Below are 27,275 nucleotides of genomic sequence, written 5' to 3' on the forward strand. Positions count from 1 at the left end.
TAAATATTTGTACTCAGACATCTAGACTGTCCTAAACTCATGCAGATTTCAAAAATGCTTCCTACTTTCCCCATCACTAACAAAAATACATCAGAAATTCCAGCAGATCAGTAGTTTCAAAAACTGCTTGATTCAAGTTGGCATGTGATACTGACAAAAGACAAAATTTGACATACACACAGAAACAAAAGGAAAAGAAAAAAAAAAGAAAAAATATTTTTGAGCAAAGAATTGAAAATACTCTAGAAATATCCTCAGTTTGGTCTGTTGGGCTGCTATAACAAATTGCCATGTACGGCGTGTCTTACAAACAACAGAACTTTATTCCTCACGGGCCTAAGGGTCAGCATCTAAGACCAAGGCGCTGGCATCGTGTGTGCAGCTGATGCTTCTCACTGGGTCCTCACATGGTGGAGGCAAGGGCTCTCTCTGGAGCCCCTGTGATAAAGGCGCTAACCTCTCTCTGTCACCTCACAAAGGCCCCACCCCCTAACGTCGCCACTTGGGGGTTAGGATTTCAACATATAAATTTGGGGGAACACATTCATTCAGATAACAGCCCCATACAGGGAACTGCCTGGCAGGCTAGTGGTTAGGACTCCGAGCTTTCACTGCAGAAGGCCCACATTCTATCCCTGGTCAAGAAACTAAGATCCCATAAACTGCACTGCGTGGCCAAACCAAACAAAGAAACACCACAATCCCATATACTATTCAGTATAAATTCAGATGGCTTATTCTAAAGACGGGACCATCGAGACCATATAAAGGCATCCCCTAATTCTGGCAGCAGAGAAAAGAGACCCAGAAAAAGGAGATACCATACATCAGGAAGTACAGACTTCCTGTATGGATTGACTTGGCCCCCAATTTAAAGTAGTTTGAAATCTGTTCAAAGTAATAACATTTTATTCTAGTGCCCAGTCAAGTATAAAGCAAAAGAGGAAATATAAATGGTTACATGCATGGAAAATGTCCAACCTCACCAGTAATCAGAGAAATTAAAAACAATTAAGGTTGTTCTCATTAATTAAATTATAATTACGAATGCAGAAAAGGATGTCGTTAAGCAGACACTTTCGTTAAGCAGACACTTTCATAGACTACTGCTGGGAGCATATATTTGTATATCCCCTTTTGGTAATAACTATCAAGAAACTGAAAAGGTTTCATATTGTTTGATCCAGTAATTCCATTCTAGGAAATCTACCCTATGGAAATATTAAATATGGAAAAGCAATTAGACTAAACCTGCTCAACATCATACTTTTATCATGGCAAATAAATGGAAATATACTGAACCTCATGACAGAAGGACTAGGTTGGTAATCTATAGTACACTGTTCAGATGGAATATTATTAAAGACTAAATTCTTATATTCAATAATTATTTATAGTGAACATTGTAACAGGAAATACAGTGAGAAAAAGAAATGTGAAGAAACTAAAAATACATTTTTTAAAAAAATTCTGGAAATAAAGATGCTAAAATGGAAACAGTGTCTAAGTCAATGCAATTTGCAGTGTGATTCACAGGACAGGAGCAGCCTGTGAACTGTGTGTTACCCGATCAGGAAAATAAGCGTAGAGTGTGCATTTGGAAACTTTTAGCAATTTGGTATTGCTGCGACATCCAAGCACATGTCTCATGGAACTGTGAGTTGAACAGGGTGCAGACCAGTGTGAATGCTGTCAAACTGGGATGGAAGTTCCAGGTTACACAAGCTGTACAGTAGTCACACACGGTGGGACATCACAGTCCACAGTGGACTGGAAATACGAAAGAACTGGCCCTTCCTGTGGACCAATGGTCCAGGTAATAGCACTGTAGATAATTTAATCTTCCTCGTCTATATTTTACAAAATTGTTATAATGTTATATTGCTATTATAAGAAAAAAACAGGTTTTTTTTTTAATGCAAGTAAAAAGAGGAAAATAAATGTCACTTAACTGTTATAACTTTGAAAAACTTTCCTATAGAAATACATAAACATGTAGTGGGAGGCAGGAAGATACAGTGGTTAGGAAGATAAGATTTCAGAGCTGACAGTCTGAGTTTGAACCCTGGATCCACCACTCCATTATTTACCAGCCATGGGCTAGTAGCTCAACCTCTCCATGCCTCGGTGAACTGTACAAAAAAGATCTTCACGACCCAGATAATCACGATGGTGTGATCACTCACCTAGAGCCAGACATCCTGGAATGTGAAGTCAAGTGGGCCTTAGAAAGCATCACTACGAACAAAGCTAGTGGAGGTGATGGAATTCCAGTGGAGCTATTTCATATCCTGAAAGATGATGCTGTGAAAGTGCTGCACTCAATATGCCAGCACATTTGGAAAACTCAGCAGTGGCCACAGCACTGGAAAAGGTCAGTTTTCATTTCAATCCCAAAGAAAGGCAATGCCAAAGAATGCTCAAACTACCGCACAATTGCACTCATCTCACACGCTAGTAAAGTAATGCTCAAAATTCTCCAAGCCAGGCTTCAGCAATATGTGAACCGTGAACTTCCTGATGTTCAAGTGGTTTTAGAAAAGGCAGAGGAACCAGAGATCAAATTGCCAACATTCGCTGGATCGTGGAAAAAGCAAAAGAGTTCCAGAAAAACATCTATTTCTGCTTTATTGACTCTGCCAAAGCCTTTGATCATGTGGGTCACAATAAACTATGGAAAATTCTGAAAGAGATGGGAATACCAGACCACCTGACCTGCCTCTTGAGAAATCTGTATGCAGGTCAGGAAGCAGCAGTTAGAACTGGACATGGAACAACAGACTGGTTCCAAATAAGAAAAGGAGTACGTCAAGGCTATATATTGTCACCCTGCTTATTTAACTTATATGCAGAGTACATCATGAGAAACGCTGGGCTGGAAGAAACACAAGCTGGAATCAAGATTTCCGGGAGAAATATCAATAACCTCAGATGTGCAGATGACACCACCTTTATGGCAGAAAGTGAAGAGGAACTCAAAAGCCTCTTGATGAAAGTGAAAGTGGAGAGTGAAAAAGTTGGCTTAAAGCTCAACATTCAGAAAATGAAGATCATGGCATCCGGTCCCATCACTTCATGGGAAATAGATGGGGAAACAGTGGAAACAGTGTCAGACTTCATTTTTTGGGGCCCCAAAATCACTGCAGATGGTGACTGCAGCCATGAAATTAAAAGACGCTTATTCCTTGGAAGGAAAGTTATGACCAACCATATTCAAAAGCAGAGACACTGCTTTGCCAACAAAGGTTTGTCTAGTCAAGGCTATGGTTTTTCCAGTGGTCATGTATGGATGTGAGAGTTGGACTGTGAAGAAGGCTGAAGAGTGCCGAAGAATTGATGCCTTTGAACTGTGGTGCTGGAGAAGACTCTTGGGAGTCCCTTGGACTGCAAGGAGATCCAACCAATCCATTCTGAAGGAGATCAGCCCTGGGATTTCTTTGGAAGGAATGATGCTGAAGCTGAAACTCCAGTACTTTGGCCATCTCATGCGAAGAATTGACTCATTGGAAAAGACTCTGATGCTGGGAGGGGTTGGGGGCAGGAGGAGAAGGGGACAACAGAGGATGAGATGGCTGGATGGCATCACTGACTAGATGGACGTGAGTCTGGGTGAACTCCGGGAGTTGGTGATGGACAGGGAGGCCTGGTGTGCTGCGATTCATGGGGTTGCAAAGAGTCGGATACGACTGAGCGACTCAACTGAACTGAACTGAAATGGGGATGATAATAGAACCTATCTCATGGTGCCGTCTATGGGGTTGCACAGAGTCGGACACAACTGAAGCGACTTAGCAGCAGCAGCAGCATGGTGACTCATAGGGTTTTTGCAGAATTAAATGAGTCAACACACATAAGATCCTGGAACATAATAAGCTCTCTATAAATGTTCACTCTTATTATTACAAATCATAGGCAGGGATGAGAGCTACAGCCAATTCACATTTCACAATGTTTTATTTGCAAAACGGGTCAAGAGGAACAGTAGAAATAGTAGTAATAACAACAACTAATATTAAGTGCTTGTGTGCCAGGTCCCAAGCTAAGTTTCTGACATGAATCAACTTATTCATTAGAGATTGGTACTAAGTTCATCCCATCCTTTCTGCAGAGGGGAAAACTGAGGTTCAGAGAAATGAAGTGACTTGCCCAAGGTCACCAAGCTCATAGGTGTATCTCCCTCTAGGGCACTGAGCTGGGCACAGGACAGGGGTCCCTAGAGGTTAGACTGTGAGCCCTTTGAGAGCAGAAACACACTGTGTCTTGTTCCCAGGGGGAGCCAGAGTCACCAGCCTATCCAAGGACCAGGCCACAAGAAAAATCCAGGACTCGTTTGCAGCCCCCTCAGCGGGTCCCCCTCAGCCAGGCCAGCCACCAGTGACCGTGCTCTGCAGCCCAGTCCGGGTATTGCTCTTAGGGAGTGACCTAAGCCCCGAGGAAGGCAGCTGTTGGAATGTGAGGGAGGATGCAGAGACTCGTGAGTCATTTCACTCCCCGTCCTCGCTGTGGTCCTGGATACAATTTATTACCTTCGTCACTGGGCTTTCTGCTCCTGGTTGGCTGGGGGTTGGTGGAGCAGTCATCCCTAAAAGGAAATCAATCTGTTAGCGAGTCCCATCTCTCCCTGCCGTAGGGGCTGGAGGCAGAAGGGAGGACACTGGCAGCACCCAGCTGTTTCCGGGTCTGAAGGGATTCAAGGAGGCTTGTGGGATGCTCAGCAAGACCCTGGCTCCAGCCATCCACTGGGGGATGTTCTCCTGTAATTTTCCCCACCAATGAGAAATCTGGGCCCTCTGCAGTACAGAGCATCCATTCCAGAAGAGTGTGAAATCTCTACATATTTATCCTGAAAGTTGAAGGGAGAAAACAAAAACCCTTCCTTCAGAGAACAGGGATAGGGGCCTGGGAGTAGACAGTTAAGAACATACAGAATTTTGCCTTGAAATCCAGAACATTCTATCTATACCTGAAGTCTGAGAGCTAAAATCATATGGCCAAGGAAAAGCATTTCCAATAAAACTACAGTTCAGGACAACTTTTGTTTTTCTTCCCAAGTATTTCCTTTTTAGTGAGCAATTTGGTAATAACCAACAAAATTCAAACAGAACAAATTTTTGACTCAGCAATTTCACCTCTAAGAATTTACTCTACAAATAAACAGATACAGAATGTTTTCATTTGCAAGCCTATACAATGCAGCATTTGGAGTAGCAAAATACAAAAAAATTAAATATCCATTGATAGGGAACTGCTTAAATGTTAACAGTGGCATAACCAGACAGTACATAAAAATGTTTATTAAAAAAATAATAAATCCATATGTGAAAGATACTCAAGATAAATGAGTATGTGAAAAGTATAAACTGCTGAATACTCTTTTGTAGAAGGCAATGGCAACCCACTCCAGTACTCTTGCCTGGAGAATCCCAGGGACGGGGGAGCCTGGTGGGCTGCTGTCTATGGAGTCGCAGAGTCAGCCACGACTGAAGCGACTTAGCAGGAGCAGCAGCATCTGAATGCTCTTTACAGTGCTATTCCAGAGAGAGTATAAACTTATGCTTTATAAGAGAATACCTGACACCACATTATCATCATCAGATACACTATTATCTTGAAAGCCTGAGAGCTGAAAAAGAAATGGGCCCTTCCTTACTTTCCAGTTCATATTTCTTGCCTCTTTGAATTTTTCTATCATAAATATCTTTAGTTTAATAAAAAAGAAGCAGTAATATCATCTGGCCATACATACGAGGTAAGTTCCAAGGGAGACAAGACACAGCTATCCCTATGGCCTTGACAGTGTCTGCCAGGGACTCATATATATGGGATGCCCCCTGAGGGTCAGGCCCCACTTTAAACACTTTGCAAGTACCAGTTCATTTAACCCTCATGACACCTCTGTGAAGTGGGTACTGGTAACATCCCATTTCACAGATGAGAAAACTGGGGCTCAGAGAGACTGTCCCTGGTCACACACCCAGTGTGTAGTAGGACCAGGGAGTCTGGTAGGCTCTAGAGCCAGAACCCTCCCGACTGGGTTGCCTTTGTTTGTTGAACAAAGAAATGGACAAACTAGAAAAGCTGCCACCACCTTTAAGGCCAGAGAAACTGTAAATTATTAGCCACTTACTATTGATACTGTTTTATTTACACTGTTAATTATTATTATTATTGGCGAAAGAAAAACTTCAGAAAAGTGAAAGTCGCTCAGTCATGTCTGACTCTTTGCAACCCCATGACAGTAATCCAGTCCATGTAATTCCATGGACTGGAATTCTCTGACAAGAATACTGGAGTGGGTAGCCACTCCCTTCTCCAGGGGATCTTCCTAACCCAGGGATCGAATCTGGGTCTCCTACATTGCAGGGGGATTCTTTACCATCTGAGCCACGGAAGCTATTCAGAAAAAGCCAGTTGTTTTAGAGTGAGTGATGCACTGAATTTGAATATGAAGAACAAATTATGCTCCCTGCTCTACCACCTAGCAGCTGAGAGACCTTGGACAAGTCACTTCACCTCTCTGAGCCTCAGTTTCCCCACCTGTAAAATGTACATGACAGGATCTCCTAGGGTTATTGTAAGGATTAAATGCAACATCACACATGAAAACCCCTCTGTGCTGGACATACCTTGGATACATGGAAAAATAGGAAAAGATGTTGAGGATGGAATAAGCTATGCTCAGAGCACCGCCAAGCTGACCCTCATCTCTTTCAATCCGCTAAGTTTTTTAAGTGAGCTGAAAAACTTATTCATATATACACCAACGATCTGAGGAGAAAATCAGGGTTTTAATTGTTCTGATCCTGCCTCTAGAATATTGATTTAGGACATTTAATACCATCTCCAAATGCCAGGCTTAATTTGCATCAAGTTGGAAGCCGGGTTGCTAAGCGGTAGATGTTGATTTTAGGCAGGGGCTTGGGAAAGCCAGCAGCCCACCTTCCTGCTGGCCCATGGCCAGCCAAGAGCTGGCTTCACCTGGGACTCCGGAGAACAGGCCGGCTGAGGAGGCCGCGTCTTTGGTGGATTTTCACCGTTTAATTAAAGTGCAGCTGGGGCCTGGGGCCGAGCTGTACCTTTCAGCAAGATATTTATCACGGGCTGCACAAGAAGCCTGTGTATCTGAGGCCATTTGGCCAGGGCAGAGCCTAACTTTGACCCGGTCTCTCCTCACCCAGAAGCCTGTGCTCCTGCCTTTTGGAGGCCCTGGGGCTCATTTTCAGAAGCTCCATTCTCCAGGCACTAAACCCTGCCTCCAGGTGTATCTCAAATCATAATTCAAACACCAGCCAATGGCCCCCAGGGCCCTGGAGGGCCTGATCCACAAAACATCCCAGGCCACTCAGCTGGTCTTCAGCAAACTCGTTTAGTGCTCTGAGCCCACCCTCAGCACATCATTTACCAACCAGGGGGCTGCAGAAAGTCCGTTCATCAAAGTTTGGTTCAAAGTCTTTTTTTTTTTTTTTTTTTACATTTTTCTTATTCCTTTCCTTATATGAATTTCTTTTTTTTTTTAATTTTATTTTTAAACTTACATAATTGTATTAGTTTTGCCGTCTCCTTTTTTATTATAATTATTATGGACAATTTCAAATAGACTCCTAAGTGAGAGACTAGTACCATAATCCTCCATGGACTCATCACCACCCTGCAATTGGCAACTCATGGTCACTTCTCCACCAACACTGTATGATTTGAAGCAAATCCTAGACATTTGATCATGTTGTCCATAAACATTCAGGATGTATTTTGAAAATATTAGGAAAGAGTTTTTTCTTTTTTAATACAGCCGTCCTACAAATTAACAATGATTCCTTAGTGTCATCACATCCCCAGTGTTTACACTTTCTCCACTGTCTCATAAACGACTTAGAGAGCTGCTTTGTTTGAAGCAAGATCCAAACAAGGTTCTGGGTGGGTTTTGAATGGGACCTGCGGTGTGTCTGGCCTTCTCATTTTCTCTTTCCTTCAGCCCCCACCTTGTACTGTGGGGTTTTGTGTAAGGGCCTTTTGAAGCCCAGAGACACTGCTTACTTATGTGGCCTTGGACACATAACCAGCTTCCTTGCCTGGAAAATGGGACCAATAATAATTCCCTATCTCCTGGGTAATTGTGACGATTAAATAAAGCAGAATATGTAAAATGCATAGAGCCATGTCTGGAACAGAGCAAACACTCAATATCTGTTCTCATGGTTATTGTTTTCTGAAGATAGCAACTTTGACAGAATTCCTAAGCACAGCAACCAGGCAGCCACATAGTTATAGGTGGGAAGAAAACAGAAAAAAACTGGTGCAGTCCACCACATTTTCTCAGGCTTTGAGCCACTGTTCATGGTGAGGAGGTAGAACGTGCTGCGGTAGAGTCAGTCTTTGGTCCCAAACTGCCAGGGTTCAAATCTCATGTCTTCCACTTGCTAGCAATGGCATAATGATGGATACACTTGCCAAAGCTCATTTCCTTTCCCTCTGGGCAGACAACTCAACTCTGTTTCGTGGCCTCTCTCACATGGAGGTATGGCCCCATAACTGAGTTCTGGCCAGTGGTAAGTGGACAGAAGTGATCTTGTAGGTGTCTGACCCATAAAAACCTCCCACTGCAGTCCTGTTCTCTCACTAACTGGGTGATTGATGAGGATTCAAAGAACCTGGAGGAACCAGAGCCACAAGGGGTAAGGGGTCTGGGATCACTGAATGACCGTGTAGAGGGCAATTCAATCAAGAATGCTGCCATTGGGTTCTGCTATAAACAAGAAATACGTTTTTATGATGTTAAGCTTCTAAGAAATGGGGGCTTATCTATTACTGCTGCTAGTGTTACCTTCGGAGAAGGCAATGGCACCCCACTCCAGTACTCTTGCCTGGAAAATCCCATGGATCGAGGAGCCTGGTAGGCTACAGTCTATGGGGTCGCTAAGAGTCAGAGACGACTAAGCAACTTCACTTTCACTTTTCAATTTCATGCATTGGAGAACACTAGCCTTAACCATGAGCAAGTTGCCTGGCCTATCTGTCCCTTACTTTCCACATCTATAAACGGGCAAAGATGCTAATAATATCTGTTTCATAGCGTTGTTAGGAAGATCAAATAAGTTAATATACATAAAGCATCTACTGCGTTCTGGCCCATAACAGCACAAAGCTCTTATGTAATTGTTGTCATTGTTATGTTAATATTATTTGAAAAGTAATGGTGTAATACCAAGAATTTCCACATTTCACTTAAATGGACATGTTCTAAATCTTTGCTGGTTTTCTGGCATATTTTTTCTTTAACAATTTGGGGCTAAAATTGTATTCCAGCCAAACAATTTCTCATTTAATAATGCAAATCAGTGGTGTAATAGGATGATGACAATTTGCTCCACAGGAAAGAGTTGAGGAATACAGTCATTCTGCAAGATGAAGATACACCCAGTACAAGACGCGGCATGTCCCCCAGGCTCCCGGCCAACATCTAAAAAAGGGAGGGGGAGACTTCGCCAGGCCTCCCCTTTCTGCATGAGCAGGCAGAACTCCCATCCTGCTCAGGACAAAGGAGATGTGCACTGAACTCCATGGAATTTTAAAAACCTAAGCGCCCAAGAAGACCTACAAATGGCCAAAAAGCACGTGGAAAGAGGCTCAACATCATTAGCCGTTAGGGAGCTGCAATAAAAACCACAATGAGACCCACTTCACTGGAAGGGTTACAGTCAAAAACACAGATAACAACCAGGGCTGGCGATGATGAGGAGGCATTAGATCCCTCATACACTGCTGGTGAACAGGTAAAGCGGTGCAGCCCGGCAGTTCTTCAAAAGGTTAAGCACAGAGTCAGCATAAATGCCAGCAATGGCACTCCTAGGTTTATACCCAAGAGAAATGAAAACATGCCCACACAAAAACTTAATCTGAAAATTGACAGCTACATTATTCATAATAGCCAAAAAACTACACACCATGCAAATGTCTATCAACTGATGAATGGATAAACAAAATGTAGTATATCTGTGTAATAGAAGACTGTTTAGTCATAAAAAGGAATGAAGTGCTGATACAAGCTGCAACATGGATGCACTTTGAAAATAAGTGAAAAAAGTCAATCACAAAAGACCACATATCACAGAACTCCATTTATATGAAATGTCCTGAACAGGCAAATCTGGAGAGACGGAACATATTGATGGTTACCTGGGAGCAGGAGAATGGGGAGGAGACGGGGAGAGATTGCTAACAGGCACAGGTTATGTTTTGGGGGTGGTGAGAATGTTCTAAACTGAACTGAATGTTCTAAAATTGTTGGTATCAATAGTTGTATAAGTTTGATTACACTAAAAACTACTGAGTTATACCACTTAAATGAGTTAATTGTATGTCAATAAAGCTGCAATATTTTTTTGAAGTGCCTACTCTTTCACATAAACCAGACCACCTCTCCTCTGGACTCGAGCTGTCATCAGAAACCACAGCACTTTCTCACCTCATCAGAAGCCTTTGAGAATTATGTGCCCTGTGTTAAAATCCAGGTGCATCTCTGTGCACAATTTACAATGCCATAACCCGCACATGTTAATGAGTCCGAAGCTCAGGTGAGAGGTTACGGTAGCTTGGGCAGTTACCGGCACATCCAGGTAGGAGATGCAATTGTCATCCACACTCCCGTGGAAACTGATAATCCAACACAACTGTCCAACCCTAGTGATACAAGCAAGGTGTGTTTGAGGTTTTATTTGTTTTCGGGGTTTTTTCCATTTAAGAACATAAGCGAGACCATGAATCACACTTCCAAGAACCAGAAATACTGAAAGGGCTAGGTAGCTGGGAGCCCAAATTACTTAAATTGATGTCGTATCATTTGAAAAACTGACGTTCAAGCCTCACAAACTGAACGACAATTGCTATCTATCTAATTCATGGCCCTGGACTCCTGTTTCCCACCTGCTCCAACACCAATTTAAGCAATTCTGAACTTTGATCTCCGCGGCAGAATGTCTCAGATTTATTGAAGTGTCAGGTCCCAATTGTGCTAACACCCACCCCTGGCAGGGCCATTACAAGGTGTGAAATCTGGGTGCCCCTCACCCCGGCCAAGTTCAGCACAGTAACAATCAGAAGGAACAAATCAACCTGCCTCTCCCGACCATAATGGGAGCCTTGTAATTTACCATAATGACAGGCGTGGAGGGAAAGCAGGCGAAGGGATCGTGCTGCTCTCCAGGCGCTTGGACACGCAGTGGAGGGGCTGCTGAGCCTCGCCACCCTCAGCCAAGGGGCAGCTGCTCCTCCTTGCAAGGGGCTACTTCGGGACTTGCCTGTATCCTGAGTTGTTTAAGATGGAATTGTGTTACCCTTCTTCTGCCTTGTGCAAACAGCATCAAAACTGTCAGTTCCGACTGCCCCCGTTTCTCCCAACTGTCATCATTAACTAGCTGTCATCTGCAGCTTTACCCACCAGGGCTGGGAGCCCAGGATAGCTCAGCCTTATGTTTAGTCAGAAACCTCCTCCCCTATCCTGAGAGGAAAGTTTATTTCCAAGCCTGGAGTCTAGGGGAGGTAAGTGAGGCAAAACCCAGGCGTCCTGTGAGCCTTGGCAGCCTCCCTCACCTACCTCTACTTTGGGGGAGGTGGTGAACCCTGAGTCCACACCAAGCATTAGACTGTCTCTGCTCTTCACCTCCTCAGTCAGGGTCCTGACTAGACTGCTTAAGTTCCTCATGGAGGAGGGCATGGCAACCCACTCCAGTATTCTTGCCTGGAGAATTCCACGGACAGAGGAACCTGGTGCGCTACAGTCCATGGGGTCACAAAGAGTCGGACACGACTGAGCGACCAACACACACAAGTTCCTCCAGCTTCCACTGCCAAGACCCTGAATCGCAGACCTAATCTGGACGAGCCTCCCTAGTTCAGAACTCAGACACCCAGTGGATGCTAAGAATCTCTGTATCCTGCCACCTCGGTGCCCACCACAACAGACCAGGAGTGCCCTTGCCCCTGAAACTGGGTGACTGGGCTTGCAGACCCTCTTCCTGAATTCCTCTCTCACTTCCCCTCCCCACAGGAAGCATTTCCCTCCCAGCATGCCCCGTAGCCAAAGTCACATTGGCCAAGACAAACACTGCTTTAGGAATAATGGTTTTGAATGAAAAGTCAATGTAACACTGTGATTGGCAGATTAACTATTCTACCAATAAATGTTTCCTGGAAAAACACAAGTGCAGGGCCTGCTCCACGAAGCCCCTTAGGGTCATCGGGAGCCCTGCAGCCTGAGTTTATGGCACTGAGGGAGCAGATAGAGGCTGGCAGCCTTGCCCATTTATCATCCAGCATCCTCGTCCCCAGGAGATCTGCTGCAGCATCCCCGGCTCCTTGGTGTCAGGTTGTATTTCACAGCATAAGGAGGGGAGTTGCCTCTGGATTTTAAAAGTGATAAGGGGATGAGTGAAAAGAATAGGCTATGACTCAGTGATGAAATAAATGCCCGCAACACATCACTACTAAGGGAGGGTGCCTGCCTCCACAAGTGACTCCCAGAAATACCCGCTAGGGTGGTAGGTGTGATAATTACGTGCTCCAACTGGCTCCTATCCATTCTTAGGAGATGAAATGGGACACCTGAATACTGCCTTCTGTGCAGGTTGAGGAAACAACCCCAGAGGCAACAGCCCAGCCCATTCTGTCAAAATCCAACCTGAAGCTCAGAAGGCCCCCAAATCCCGTCCTGTCTCTTGTCAGCCTATGGGTTTCTTCCTTTGGTGTCTTGGAGCACTGTATCTCCTAAGGGGTCCTTCAACCCCGACTCTAATTTGTCTGCTGTAGCATTCAGCCCACTGTCTTGATTTCCTCCCATCTGTCTGTGGTCACCAAATTGGGCGGCAAGTCCAAGAATTCAGTGAGGTAAGAGGAAGTGGTCACCAAACTGGGCGGCAAGTCCAAGAATTCAGGAGGTAAGGGGAAGTGATCAAGGGAAGGAGGGACTTCTTAAACAAACCTCGACTGGGTCTCACACAAGCCTGGGGAGAACTCAGAGTGGGGCAGGAAGTGACAGCCCTGACTTCGAGGATGACTATTCCCAAGGCAGCCCCTCCTTGGGTCGTGTTAGAAGGACGAGCACTGGGGCTGAGGGCCAGGCCATAAAAGCATGAAGAACGGCCGTAAGAAAATGTTCTGAAACTAAGACCTGCCTCTAGTAGAGCTTACTTTGTACATGTTAGTGGCCAGGCTGGAAATCTGTGCTCTCCTGACCCATTACTCTCCCAGCCCACCCCACCGGTGACCAGTCCTCCCAGGACCAGAATATTTCAGCCTAACAATGTTGGTTTCACTTTCAAGCAAACTACCAGGAAGACCACCAGATCCAAAAGCAGTCATGTCACCTGGTTACCAGTTATAAACTCTTGATGGTAAGCAAGTCAACTGTTACCCTTTGACCCTGTAATTGTACTTCTGGGGCTCCAGGCAAAAAAATTATTAGAATATTAAAAAAAAAATTTATGCATTATTTCTAGAAAAATAAAAAAGAGCACCAAAAGAAATGATTAAATAAGCAATAGGACATTCACTATTATGAATGCAGTATTATGCACCAAAAAGCATGTTCAACAAAATCTAATAAGATGAAAAATATTTATAATAAATGAAAATAAAGATACAGAATTTTTATCTGTATAAAGATGGTATGGGCTTTCATGGGGTCACAAAAGAGTCAAACATGACTGAGTGACTAAACAGAAATGGCACAGTTACAATTATAAAAAAGAAAAAATTTATAAAGAAAAAAATAGAAAAAATAAACCAAAATCCTAATAATGATTACTTTTGAGAATTAGAACATTGCATGATTGTTTTCTCTATTTTCCCATAAATCCCATAAGCACAGGTTAATTTTATAATGGAGAATAAAAAAATCACTTTTATTTAAAAAGTCAGGAGCTAAGTAATTTGGTTTCATTTCCCTTTCCCCAAGAGAGTGTGCAGTAGTTAAGGATATTTCAGTTTAATATCTGTTTAATATCAGTTTAAACTGATTAAGCTCACTGGTTCTTCCATCCATGGCCTAGCCATTTCCCTAAGGCTGGTTTGAAGGAAAGCCAACGACACTAGTCACAAGTGGGTTTCTCTAAGGCTGTGGCAGGGGGGTATGTTCAGAGAAAACAGAATTATCACTTAGAAATGCTAATAGAGCCAGATTTCAAACGCAGGCGAGAGTGATCGCACACCACGCAGACAGCTGTCCCAGGCCCGAACGAGGTGGCAGTGACGGTGATCAGGAGTGAGGCTGGGCTCAGGGAGGGTCCTTCTCCTGGTGGGCTGGAGTCGGGGGAGTTGTCGTGCTGGAGCTCCCTTGCAGTGATAGAGGTAGGCCCCTGGCTGATTTTCAGATTTCCTGAGTTCTCACTTAGTGCGTAAATGAAGCTAGAAGGGATAAACAGGGTGAGGGGATGGGGCTGACTCGGGGGAATGAAAGGGATTCCGAATCTCTCTTGCAAGAGCTTCCATCTGAACATTGCTCTCATCTTCCCCAAACTTTGCAAATAGCTATTTCTCCTCTGGTCTTTCTTCCTTTAAGCACTTTAACATGAACATGTGAAATGTCATTTCCACAAAGCAAGCTTTTCTGTATGAAAACAAAGAACACTGGCCTGTCACCACCCTTGACCAGTGGGCCTCCTCTCAGGCTCCCTGCTGCCGCTGCCACTGACCAATCCATGCCCACTGGTTCTAGGACCCACTCCTCCAGTCTCAGGGGCCTTTGTGTGTTTGTGAAATAACAGAGCTAAGTGACGTCTTCCCACGAAAGGGTAAGGAGATTCCTGAGGGGAGAGAGGAGGCTGTTTTCTAAGCTCCCTCCCCCTGCCCCCTGCCCACCCCTCACACAGGGCAAGAAGTGAAGGCCTGGGTGGAATCAGAGCACCAGAAGAGTCATCAAAGCTTAGAGCAGAGTTCAAAGTAACCTGGGCATCTTACTCTCACTGACAGTTCAGGTAGTTAGTACTGTTTTACAGAGCACCTGTTAAGTGCCAACGCTGTGCCGGGTACATGGGGTACGATATGAGCAGCATAAACAACGCCTGCCCTCTGGAGTCTGCAGAGAAGATGGAAAAGGAGGAATGAGGCCACCTTGTCCCGGGGGCCCTGGTCCTCAGGGAAAAGCCCTCATCCGGGCTTCCCACTGACTGCAAAGCTACAGAACATACTGAACATGTAACAGAAGGTTTACATTTTTAAAGGATTTTACTTTTATTTTGTAACGTATTTTTGAAGTCTTTTATTATTAAAATTGTCATAACTTTCCCCAACTGTGTTCTTTTTTCCATGACAGCGAGTGGAGATTTTAGACACTTACAAATGTTTACAGGATTTCATCTCTCCTCCTGTACTAATGGCTAAAACATAATTATGAACTGCGCTTGTTGACCAAATGGAGATATTCCCTGAGACAAGGAGACAGATTCCTAATATGGAGGTGTCCTTGGGCTGCAGCCCAGTTATCCTGGTTTCCATCTCCTCCTCCCGACACAGAGGTGCCTTCATTAGTGGAGGAAAGAAAGAGGTCTTTGTGATGATGTCACTCCCAGACCACCCGACATAGACAATAAAACTGAATTTGAGAGAAGCCTGATGAAATGAGAGCTCAGAAGTCATCGAATACCAGACCTGCAAGGGGCCCAAAAGGTTACTTAGCCTAATCACTTACGTTAGAAATGAGCAAAGGGGAAGAGACTTGTTTAAGATTACACAGCCAGTTAGTGGTGGGCTGTTTTCACCAAGAAAAATAGGGGGAAATTCATTCCATAGAAATTGCAATATCACTATGTGTTAAATGCTATAGCAGGCAGGACAGGCCCAGAGCACTCTCATCATAGTGTGACATGCACAGCCACAAGGGAGGCAAAGCAGCATGCCGCCGTACACAGGCAAGGTAGTATGGAATCACAGAGAAGGAAGTATCTCACTCTTCCTATCGGATCTATAGCAGGCCTCAAGCAGGATGGGATATCTGAGTTGGGTCTCAATGATTGAATAGGAGTTTGCTGCATAGAGAAGGGAAGAAGGTCATTCCAGAAACATGGAACAGCATGTATAAAGGTGCAAACACGTCGAAGAACATGACGTGTCTGGGGGATGAAGAGCAGTTTCATATGGCTAAAACGAGCCTTTCTGAAAACGAAATGAAGACGACTAAGACAAAGAGGGTAGGCCACAGAGCACTGTGAAGGACTGAATGCCATGCTAGGGACTTTGTTGGGGAGATTTCATCTCTGTGCTTAAAAATAAAACAACATATCAGCAAAAGGATGATGCGTGGCTTGAACAAAAAAGGACCAGAGCCAGGGAGACTAGTGGGCTGGCTACGGCAATACTTTAGGTGGAGACTAAAGATGCTCAAGTTTAACAAAATGTGCAATCCTGAAGAAGACAATGCGGTCTGAATCAAAACAGAAATATTTAGCTGGCAGAATCAGCAGGACTTCATGAGAGATGATTGGGTGGGGATGAAACAGAGCAGAGGCAGGCAAACTACGGCCATGGCCATATCCAGTCTCCATCTGATTCTGCACAGCCCCAGTACGACGAACGATTCTCACGTTTTATAAGTGACTGAAAAAGGACAAAAGAAGAATATTTTTGACATAAGAAAATTATGTGAAATTCATAATTTATGAAATTATGAATTAATATGAAAAATATGAATATTATGAAATTAAGTGAAACGTCAATGTCCATAACTATGTTTTTATTGAAACATACCGCACTTGTTCATTTACCTATCATCTGTGGCCTCAAAGGCAGAGCTGAATAGAGGCCAGAGGGCCAGCAACATCTAAAATATTTACCATCTGCCTCTTAAAAAAAAAGATGCTGACCTCTGAAACAGGATGACTGCAACATTTCCACCTCAGCTGGTAGAATGCTTAAAGACAAGCACCAGATCTGGGCCAGTGGGACACACAATAATTCCATCACGGGCATGCGGAGTCTGAGCATCCCTGACACACCCAGGAGACAGGGGAAAGATGAATCTGGATACGGATGAAAGATCTGCATTGGAGATGTGGATTGGGAACCATCAATTGGCAGGTAGTTGCCAAAACCATGGGATTGGGAAAGAGAATCCATGGAGGGGGAAATAGAAAGAAAGGGCAAAGCAGGTCCCCGGGAAATACTGCTGCGAGGGAAACAAATACTGAAAGCCTGAAAAGGAGTCCAAAAAATAAAATAAAGGCACAGGGAACAATTCATTGTGGATAAGATCTAGGGAGAGGAGAATTTTAAGGGAAAGACAAAGTTGAATAATACGAATGCCACCAGGAGCCCAAGTAGAATGAGGACTGATAAGGAGGCAGTGGATTCTGGAGACATTAGTCAGTGAAGTGTTCAATTCAGTCGCTCAGTCGTGTTCAACTGTTTGCGACCCCGTGGACAGCAGCACAGCTGGCTTCCCTGTCCATCACCAACTCCTGGAGCTTGCTCAAACTCATGTCCATCAAGTCGGTGATGCCATCCAACCATCTAATCCTCTGTCATCCCCTCTCCTCCCACCCTCAATCTTTCCCAGCATCAGGGTCTTTTCCAATGAGTCAGTTCTTTGCATCAGGCGGCCAAAGTACTGGAGTTTCAGCTTCAGCATCAGTCCTTCCAATGAATATTCAGGACTGATTTCCTTTAGGATGGACTGGTTTGATCTCCTTGCAGTCCAAGGCAAGAGTCTTCTCCGACACCACAGTTCAAAAGCATCAATTCAGTGAAGTGTAAACCATGGAAATAAATTCTCCAATCAACTTCTAGGAGTCCACACCTTCCCAGTTTCCCTCCTATCATCCTGGCCACTCCTTTCCAGCCTCTCTCGCTGGTTCCTCTGCATTCCCCACCTTCTACATGTTGGAGAGTCCTTAGACCTCTTGTATGTCCTGTGCTCCTTTGATGATCCCATTCAGTCTCCGGGCTTTAAATACACCTACACAGAGTGTCTCCAGCCCAGATCCCTCTCCTGACTAGATTCCTAAAACCAGTTGTGAACTCAATATGGCCTCTGGGAAATCCAAGAGGCACCTCGAATTAAATGGATCCAACACAGAGCCCTGCCCTTTCTTTCCAAACCAGCTCTTCCTGTAGAACTCTCCAACTCAGCTAAGTCAGTTCCACCTTTCCAGTTGTTCAAACTCAAACCCTGGAGTCATCTTGATTCTACTCTCTCATCTTCCCTTCCAGTGTTTCAATAAATCCTATCCACTATATCTTCAAACTATATCCAGAACTGAATGATCACCCCTCCACTGCTACCACTCAGCACCAGACCACCACGGCTTAGCTGGATCATTGCAGTGGCCTCACAGACCATCTCCCTGCTGCAACCCTGCCCCCTTAGCCACTTATCACCATCAGAGCCATCTTGTTAAAACAGAAGCATGATCATGCTATTCCTCAGCACAAAAATCTCTCATACCTTCCCATGTCACTGAGTAAAGGCCTCCAGGACCCTACACAGCCTGTCCCCACCCTCACTCTAAGTACCCCTGAGACCTCACCACCTTCCACAGTTGTCCTCAATACACCAGGCCCACTGCCATCTCAGGGTCTTGGCATCGGCCATTCCCTCACCTGCAGTGCTCTTCTCCAAGATACACATACGGCTCTCCCTCACTTCCTCAGGACTTTACCAGAGTAAACCCTTCTTGGTGAGGCTTTCTCTAGCCACCCTACTTAAAACTGCCAACCATCCCCCCTGCCTCACCCCACAACACTCCATCTCCCCTTTCCCTGCTTTATTTTGCTCTGCGGCACTAATCACCATTATAACATAACACACAAATTTTACCCACTCACTGTCTTGTTTGTTATCTGTCTTCCCTATTAGAAGGCAAGCTTGTGAGGGCAGGGATTTTTGTGTGTTCTTTCCCTGCCATACCCCAGTACCTAGCGCAATGCCTGGCACATGGTAGGCAACTCAATATATAATTGGTGAAAGAATGGGTATAGGGCACTGGGAAGTGACTAGGAGCTAAGAAAGGGGGAGCCAGTACAGATGGCTCTTCCAAGGCCTCTGCTGAGCAGCTTTGAGAGGAAACCAGCATGGGGAGAGTGTCTACAAATGGCAAAGACTCGAGCACACTTGCAGGTGTTAGGGGGATGAAGCAGCATGAAAAAGACTGGGGGTATGAGAGAAAGGGGATGGCTGCACTGAGTCTGGGAAGAATGGAAATGAAGGGCCTCCTGAGCAAGGGAAGAAGGGATCTCTTTGGAAGGGACTAAGACAAGACGGAACAGGAAAGGACAGGTTTAGATATAGATGGGACTGGGGGGTAGGGGGTGTGAAGAAAATTCCAAAAGTTCTGGCACTTAATTCTTTTCCTCAAGGGGCATTAGCTATTATTTATCATTATTTTCATAAGAGTGGTGTCAGAGGAGAAATTTGCAAGCACAGTACCTGTTTGTCTTACCAGAAAGGTGCAAGTTACATGGGAGCATGCAATGCAGAGAGCATCTTGTAATACTCTGGGAAGACGGCAAAGCAATGCTAACATATCTCCTTAACAAAAATTGTGGACGAAGGGTGTGTGTCTAGATCTGGCACTGAATTTTCTATCTCAAAGTCTGGGGAAGAGACTGAGTGACAAGGGTTTAAACAGGTCTGTTGGAAAATGAGGATGCAAGCTGATTAGGAGAGAAGGGTTGCTCAGCAATACTGAGACTTCCTCTCATGCTAGAAACCAAACATCTACTTCCCCAGTTATACTGGACAGCCTATGGGAACCAAAAGGGTACAGTTTGGGCATCAGACAAAATATAAAAACTCTAAGGATAATTAATAAGTGGATAAAATAAAGGAATAACCATTGCTGCAGGACTAATTTAGGGCACCTTCAGCTGGCAGATACCACTCAGGATGGTGTTCTTGGAAAGAGCAAGCCTTGAAGACAGATCTGGAGGAAGGAAGGTGAAAAGTGACCCTTTAGCAAGGAGACTCTGAAAGGTGAACCTAAGAACCTACACAGAAGGTTCTTTACCACATTAGTTTTAAAATCGCAACTAATTTGTTCCTGTGTTTCCTGTAGGGACTCTGACTGAAACTGAAAAGACAGGAAACCAGAGGGCCATGAAGTTCATCTGCAAGAACCAGCTACAGGAAAAGAGGATGTTTGGAAGGGTCAAGGGACTCCACAAAGCAGGTCCACTTGGAGAAAGTGAAGAGCCACCATCCCACTCCCCTGGCTGCATGAATAGAACAGTAACAGATACAGAGAAACCAACTTTGGGCTCAATACAAAGTAAACTTTTCTAAAGAGTTGGCAAAGTGGGGTGAGCACTTCTGATAGGTCATGAGCTTCAGTAACTCTGAGTTGCCCAGTCTCAAGCTGGAGAGCCCATATTGAGAACACCATAGGAAAGTTACAGGGATAGCCTAGAAAAACACTCCCCAAGCCACATGTATTGCACAATATATGTGGCTCACCGGTAAAGAATCAGCCTGGCAAGGCAGAAGACATAGGTTTGATCCCTGGGTCAGGAAGATCCCCTGGATTAGGAAATGGCAACCCACTCCAGTATTCTTGCTTGGGAAATCCCATGGACAGAGGAGCCTGGCAGGTTATAGTTCATGGGGTCACAAAGTCAGACACAACTTAGCAACCATACAACAACAAAAGCACACTATTCCACAGTGGTTTACCAAAGTAACCACACTCGGGGGAAACATTTTTAGGGATGTATTTTGCTGCTTCTCAATTCAATATAGATAATCAGAAGTCTAGTTCTCTGTGTCATGTTTGATAATTCTCAACACTGAGTTTTCATGGTTTAAGTTAAGTCAGGAACATGAAGCTTATTTTACATATCACCATCACTAACTTAAAAAGGTTTATTCCCAAACCACTAAGGAGTCTGAAAAAAAAATTTTTTTTTTTAACTAAGCAACTTCTACCTTCACACCAATCACTAGGCCTTTTCCCAAACCGTCACTTCATTGCTCAAAACAACAATCAGGGTGCTACATATAACAACTATTGGAGAGGATGTGAAGAAAAGGGAACTCTCATATACTGCCGGTGGCAATGTAAACTGGTGCAGCCACTGTAGAAAACAGCATGGCAGTGGTGAAGATGCTAAGGCAGGACTGACTCTTTTGACGCTATGGACCGTAGCCCAGCAGAGCTTCTTTGTCCATGGGATTTCCCAGGCAAGAATAATGGAGTGGGTTGCCATTTCCTTCTCCAGAGGATCTTCCCTACACTGCATCTCCTGCATTGGAAGGTGGATTCTTTACCACTGAACCACCTGGAAAGCCCCAGAGAGGGAAGGAGGAAGGACAAATAAGAGGTATGGGATTAACATATACAAACAATTACATATAGACAAGCAACAAAGATATATTGTATAGCACAGGGAAATATACCTACTATCTTGAAGTAACCTATAACGGAATATAATCTGCAGAAATACTTAATCATTATCCTGTACACCTTAAATTAACACAGTATTGTAAATCAACTATACTTCAATTAAGAAAAAAAACAAAAACAAAAAACAGGATGTAAAATCTGCCACGGGACAAAATATTTTACATGTAAACTGTCCTGGAAAAAAAGTAAGTTCTCCTCAATTCACCCTGATGGGAAAAAGGAAATGGTTTTTGCAAGAGGCCTTAACTAGAGTTCACAGAAGGGTCAGAGCCCAGGATGCTACAGTGTGCGTGTGTCTAATCGAGGTTTTCTCCTAGGGTGCGAGTTTATCATTTTTCACAAGGTGGGACCACTGAAGACTGCCACCGCTCCACTCATTCATTCAACAAACATTTGGTGTTGATCTACGCATTTACAGAGCCCGGCTTGGCCCTGGGGACAGACAAAAGCTCCAGGAGGCCAAGACTGCAACCGCATACTAGGAAAAGATCTGATTTCAAAGACCAATGAAGGCAAAAAGTCAGAGTGAAGGCGCCCAGAAAAGTTTCAGCAGAAACTTGGGAACTGCCAGCCTTCGGCGCGGAGAAGGCGGGGACTTCGGGCCTAGGGGAGGCCGTCGCCTCCGGGCAGGAGGGCCCGGCCGCCTCCTCGGCCCCTGGCCCAGCGCGGGCGCTTTCTGATCCCAGGCCCGGGCCGCCCCACCCGACCGCCTCGGGGCCCGGGAGGGCAAGCGCCCTGGCGACAGCGAGCCTGGCAGCGGCGAGGACTGGCCCCGCGAGACGTTCCCGGGCAGCGCGCGCCCGCGCCACCGCGCGCCCCCCTCCCCGGCGCCGGGCACCCGCGGCGCGCTCCCGCCCAACCCCCGGAGCTCCGGCCCCTAGGTTCCCGGCCCTGCCCGGGCCGCACTCACCCTCCTTGGCTTTCTTCCTCCGGGCCAGAGTCCCTCCGAGTTTCCCCAAGAAGGAGTCATCTTTCTTTCGGGACGGGGGCGACTTGGGAGTGGGGGACTTGGGGACAGACGGCGACTTCTGCGGGGAGGTGGCCATGGCGGCAGAGCGGGCAGCCGCGGGCCGGTCGGGACGCGGAGCTGGCGCTGGGCGGACGCGGCGGGCGCGGCGGGACTGAGGCTGCGGCTTTCCAAACGGAAGCGGAATTATTCCAAGCATTCGAGGCAGCTCACGCTCGCCTTTCCCTTCCCTCTCTCCCTCCCTCGCGCCGCCCTCCGCCCTGCAAGGAGCTGAGCGCTCGGGGCCCGCGCCCGCTGCTGCTGGGAGCAGGGAGGATGCCCCAAACCTGCGCCTGGCAGGACGTGGGGTCTCATCTGTTTCGCTGTGTGTGAGCCTCCGGCCTGGGAGCCTTGGAGCCTGGAGGCCGCTCTTCCCCGGCTCTGCAATCGGCACACGTCCTCGCTCCAGCCCCGAGTTCAGTGATTGCTGAACCGACCCCACCTGCTACTCTGCCTCGCGCTGATTTGGCCCGGCTGCTTGGTGAGGAGCTCGCTTTTCACCTGCTGCATTTCTAAGTGTAGTTACTGGGCCCATCTCTTGTGCCCCCGAAAAAGAATGAGCTTGCTCCGGAAAGAAAGTGAACCGAAATGTATTCGGGCCCTACCCGAACAGCACATCCAACTGTTCTGCTCTTATCATGGCTATCAACCTCCTCTTCAACCCCTTCTAGAGTGGGAAGTTTGAAGGTCATGAGCACTCGTCAACACCTAGAAGCATCCGTGTTTCTAGCAGCTCAGTGGCTTGTACAAAGGAGGATCTCAAATGCAGGTGGAGACATGCATTGGAAGATGTGGTCATCAGCTCCTGTGGGGGCTCCAACCCGCCCCCCGCCCCCCACTTATGTTGCCTAATTGAAAGCAACAGTGACAGCCACACTCATTTGGGCTAACGGGGTGGGGGGTGGGGCACAAATGTCCGCATTTCAGACTCTCGCTGGAAATGATTAAAGGCACGTTTTATAGTGCTTGGCCAAGTTGAGGTTCTCCCTTGGACTCCCCTGCCTGAATCTGACACACATACACACCTCTCTCCTCCCCCCACAAATACACACCCACCCACCCAAACTGTTTCCTTCAAGTAGCTACAGCTGATTGATGCTGAGTGATCACATGATTCAAAGGGCCCTAATGCTTGACTGGAGAACAGCCAATCAGATAGTCTCCATCAAGAACCTGATGTAAGCTAAACACTGTTGTCAGAAGTCCAGCACTTGGTGATGATCATGCAGACTCCAGATGGGGGGCATCCATTTGTAGCCAGGGGGAAGCTGATGCCTGGACTTCCCAGGTGGCGCTTGTGGTAAAGAACCCGCCTGCCAATGCTGGAGACATAAGAGAGGCAGGTTCAATCTCTGGGTTGGGAAGATCCTCTGGAGGAGGACATGGCAACCCACTCCAGTATTCTTGCATGGAGAATCTCATGGACAAAGGAACCTGGCGAGCCACAATCTGTGGGGTCATAATGAGTCAGACACGACTGAAGTGACTTAGCTCTCACTCATACTGATGAGTAGAGAAGCAAAACAGTGGAACAAATAAGTGTGTTGGAGAAACCTTGTGGTCCGAATAATGAAGAACCTTGGGAGTAGCTGCCTGGACTTAGAACCTCTTTCAAGGGCCCACCTGTAGTTCTTAGGAGGAACACTTCTGCTTCCTTCCTAGGACATGCTCCTAAAGCCTTGTAATAACCCATCTGCTTGTGCTTGAACCGATTAACAATTCCTGAGAACATAAATTTAACAAGGTGGTCAGCAGATTCTCAGTGTTCTTCTTGTCTTTGCTTAAGAGTCATAATTTTACCTGTTTTGAAAATTATACTTTATCTGTTTCCTCTTATCTAGTAGATACTGCTAGATGACTGATCTTCTTCAGAGCCCACCATAGGAAGTGACTGCAGTCTGATGGCTGCTAGAAGACAGGTATTCTTTCCTTCCTGAGTTCCCTCAAGGCTCACCCTCTCACCACCCATGCGCTGCTGGTGACTGTGACATCCTTGTTTAACGATATGGCAGAAAATATTCCATTTCTCAACATCTCCAAATGCTCCGTGGTGGTCTAGTGGTAAGGATTTGGCAATCTCAACATCGCCAAAATTTGCTCTCTGTCCTTGAAACTCTTATCAAGGAATCATGAGACACACAGCTCAACAGCTGTGATATCTTGGACAAGTTTACTTCCATTTCGGAGTCTTTTACTTCATCTACAGAATGATGTGGTAGAAGAGCATAATGGTTCCCAAATCTGATTGTGCTCTAGAAATTCTGATTCGGTACATCTGAAGTGAAACCAGGGATAGGGTTTGTTTTTTTTTTAAATAGGGATTAATTACATCAGGGGATTTTGATGTAGTTGATTCAGGTACTGATGTTCGGGCATCTAGAATCACTTTCAACTCAAAAGTTCTATGGTTCTCTATTCTTTACCAACTGCTAATCTCTGCATGCAGGGCTTAAGTTCTAAATACAACATGCTCAGATTTGTACATGGAGATCTCTTAACTGCTCCTGCATGCTTTTGTATATACAATTCTCTTTGGTAATTTTTATGCATACTGAGGTTTGGAAATGACTGAGCAAGACTAAATGGAGAAACAAAGGAAAGTTTTGCTTGTTGGATGCTTGCTCCCAGGAAATACCAGCAAAATAAGCTATAAAGTTCATTGTATGAGTTCATTGTATGCTATGGTAAGGAGAGTCCCACCTTGGTAGAGTCTTAGTAGCATCTTGGACTGAGGAAGAGCAGAGTAGGAATATTTATAAGTTTTGAAATCTGGTTTAAGTCAGATCATTCAATGAGGGTTCAGTTCAGTTCAGTTCCGTCGCTCAGTCATGTCCAACTCTTTGAGACCCCATGAATCACAGCACGCCAGGCCTCCCTGTCCATCACCAACTCCCAGAGTTCACTCAGACTAATGTCCATCGAGTCAGTGATGCCATCCAGCCATCTCATCCTCTGTCGTCCCCTTCTCCTCCTGCCCCCAATCCCTCCCAACATCAGAGTCTTTTCCAATGAGTCAGCACTTCGCATGAGGTGGCCAAAGTATTGGAGTTTCAGCTTCAGCATCAGTCCTTTCAATGAACACCCAGGACTGATTTCCTTTAGAATGGACTGGTTGGATCTCCTTGCAGTCCAAAGGACTCTCAAGAGTCTTCTCCAACACCACAGTTCAAAGGCATCAATTCTTCGGCACTCAGCTTTCTTCACAGTCCAACTCTCACATCCATACATGACAACTGGAAAAACCATAGCCTTGACTAGACGAACCTTTGTTGGCAAAGTAATGTCTCTGCTTTTGAATATGCTATCTAGGTTGGTCATGACTTTCCTTCCAAGGAGTAAGAGTCTTTTAATTTCATGGCTGCAGTCACCATCTGCAGTGATTTTGGAGCCCAGAAAAATAAAGTCTGACACTGTTTCCACTGTTCCCCATCTATTTCCCATGAAGTGATGGGACCAGATGCCATGATCTTCGTTTTCTGAATGTTGAGCTTTAAGCCAACTTTTTCACTCTCCACTTTCACTTTCATCAAGAGGCTTTTGAGTTCCTCTTCACTTTCTGCCATAAGGGTGGTGTCATCTGCATATCTGAGGTTATTGATATTTCTCCCAGCAATCTTGATTCCAGCTTGTGCTTCTTCCAGTCCAGCGTTTCTCATGATGTACTCTGCATATAAGTTAAATAAGCAGGGTGACCATATACAGCCTTGATGTACTCCTTTTCCTATTTGGAACCAGTCTGTTGTTCCATGTCCAGTTCTAACTGTTGCTTCCTGACATAGTGTTTGATTAATTTTGACTAAGGATTGTGATAGACTAGTTTAGGATTGGTGGACACGAAGTAAGACTTTCAAAGTGTCTCGGAGAGTAAATAGTCTTTAATGCTATCTATTGAAAAGTTTAAGGGTTTTATGTTCATTTCAATGAGATTGTGGATGAAGTCCTTAAACAATGAAGTTATTTGTACCTTTTATCTTTCTGTGCAAGAATTTTTTGGAATAGTTTATGTTGATAAAGGCAAGGACTGATAAAGTCCTGTTAAAATGTGACAGTAACCTATACGGGTGTGAATGGCCTCCAAGGTCTCAAAATTGCGCAGCTGTTTTTTTATTCAAATTTTCTGCCTCTTAGATAATTCTCAATCTCTCTTGAAAGCCCAGGTTGAATGGATGGTGAATTATTTATAAATCAACGTTATTCAAAGTGTAGTCTGAAGACCAGTATTGTATGCAAACTGCTATTAGTCCTAATCTAAAGATAGAAACTGAGAGTGTTTAGAAACTTCTATACAATTTAACAGTGCAGTTTTACATTTATTCCTTTTTATTGTATATTACAAAAATATTGATCTGCAATGGATTGAAACTTCACTGTGGATTGTGTGAAAAACACTATTCTAAATTATTGTGGTTTTCTTATAGATTTCATATACTCTCTTGATATTATAGTCCTTATGGATATAAATTGTTCTGGCAATTCATATGCCAGAATTTGATATCATATCCTTATGATATGAATTTGTTCAAAATTAAATCAGTAATATATTGGAAGGCAGCTTTCATGGCGCCTGGCACTGAAGTAGGCTGAATTTATATCTAGCTTAATCAGGGACATACACCTCAGGCTGTTGTTTGATTAATAAGATGCAAAGAAGGACCTGCACCAGCTCACTACAGTCTCACTTGGCTTTTACATTTATGGCTGCACTGACCAGCTAGCTGCCTCTCTCATGCTTGGCCATTGGTTTCATCTTATCCAGTGGCTAGATGATGAGGACGGCTCATAAGTTACATGTGTGTTGCTGAGAGACTACTAACTCTCTAGTCAGTCTTTCTTCAAAATCTAGATCTAAGCCAACTGCCCTGGGAGAAAAGAACCCACATTCGAGT

At 45.0% G+C, this 27,275-nt stretch overlaps 1 protein-coding gene across 1 annotated transcript in view; it reads right to left on the reverse strand.

The window, feature by feature from the left end:
• PARVA (parvin alpha) overlaps nucleotides 1-22,792 on the reverse strand; it is a 180,669-nt gene extending 157,877 nt beyond the window's left edge. The window contains exon 1 of the mRNA XM_061440769.1: nucleotides 22,294-22,792. Within this exon, the coding sequence (XP_061296753.1) occupies nucleotides 22,294-22,549 (256 nt within the window). The 5' untranslated portion in view covers nucleotides 22,550-22,792. The remainder of the gene's footprint in view (nucleotides 1-22,293) is intronic.
• Nucleotides 22,793-27,275: the final 4,483 nt, after the last annotated feature.

The sequence above is a fragment of the Bos javanicus genome, chromosome 15, assembly GCF_032452875.1.
Source record: "Bos javanicus breed banteng chromosome 15, ARS-OSU_banteng_1.0, whole genome shotgun sequence".
NCBI lineage: Eukaryota > Metazoa > Chordata > Mammalia > Artiodactyla > Bovidae > Bos > Bos javanicus.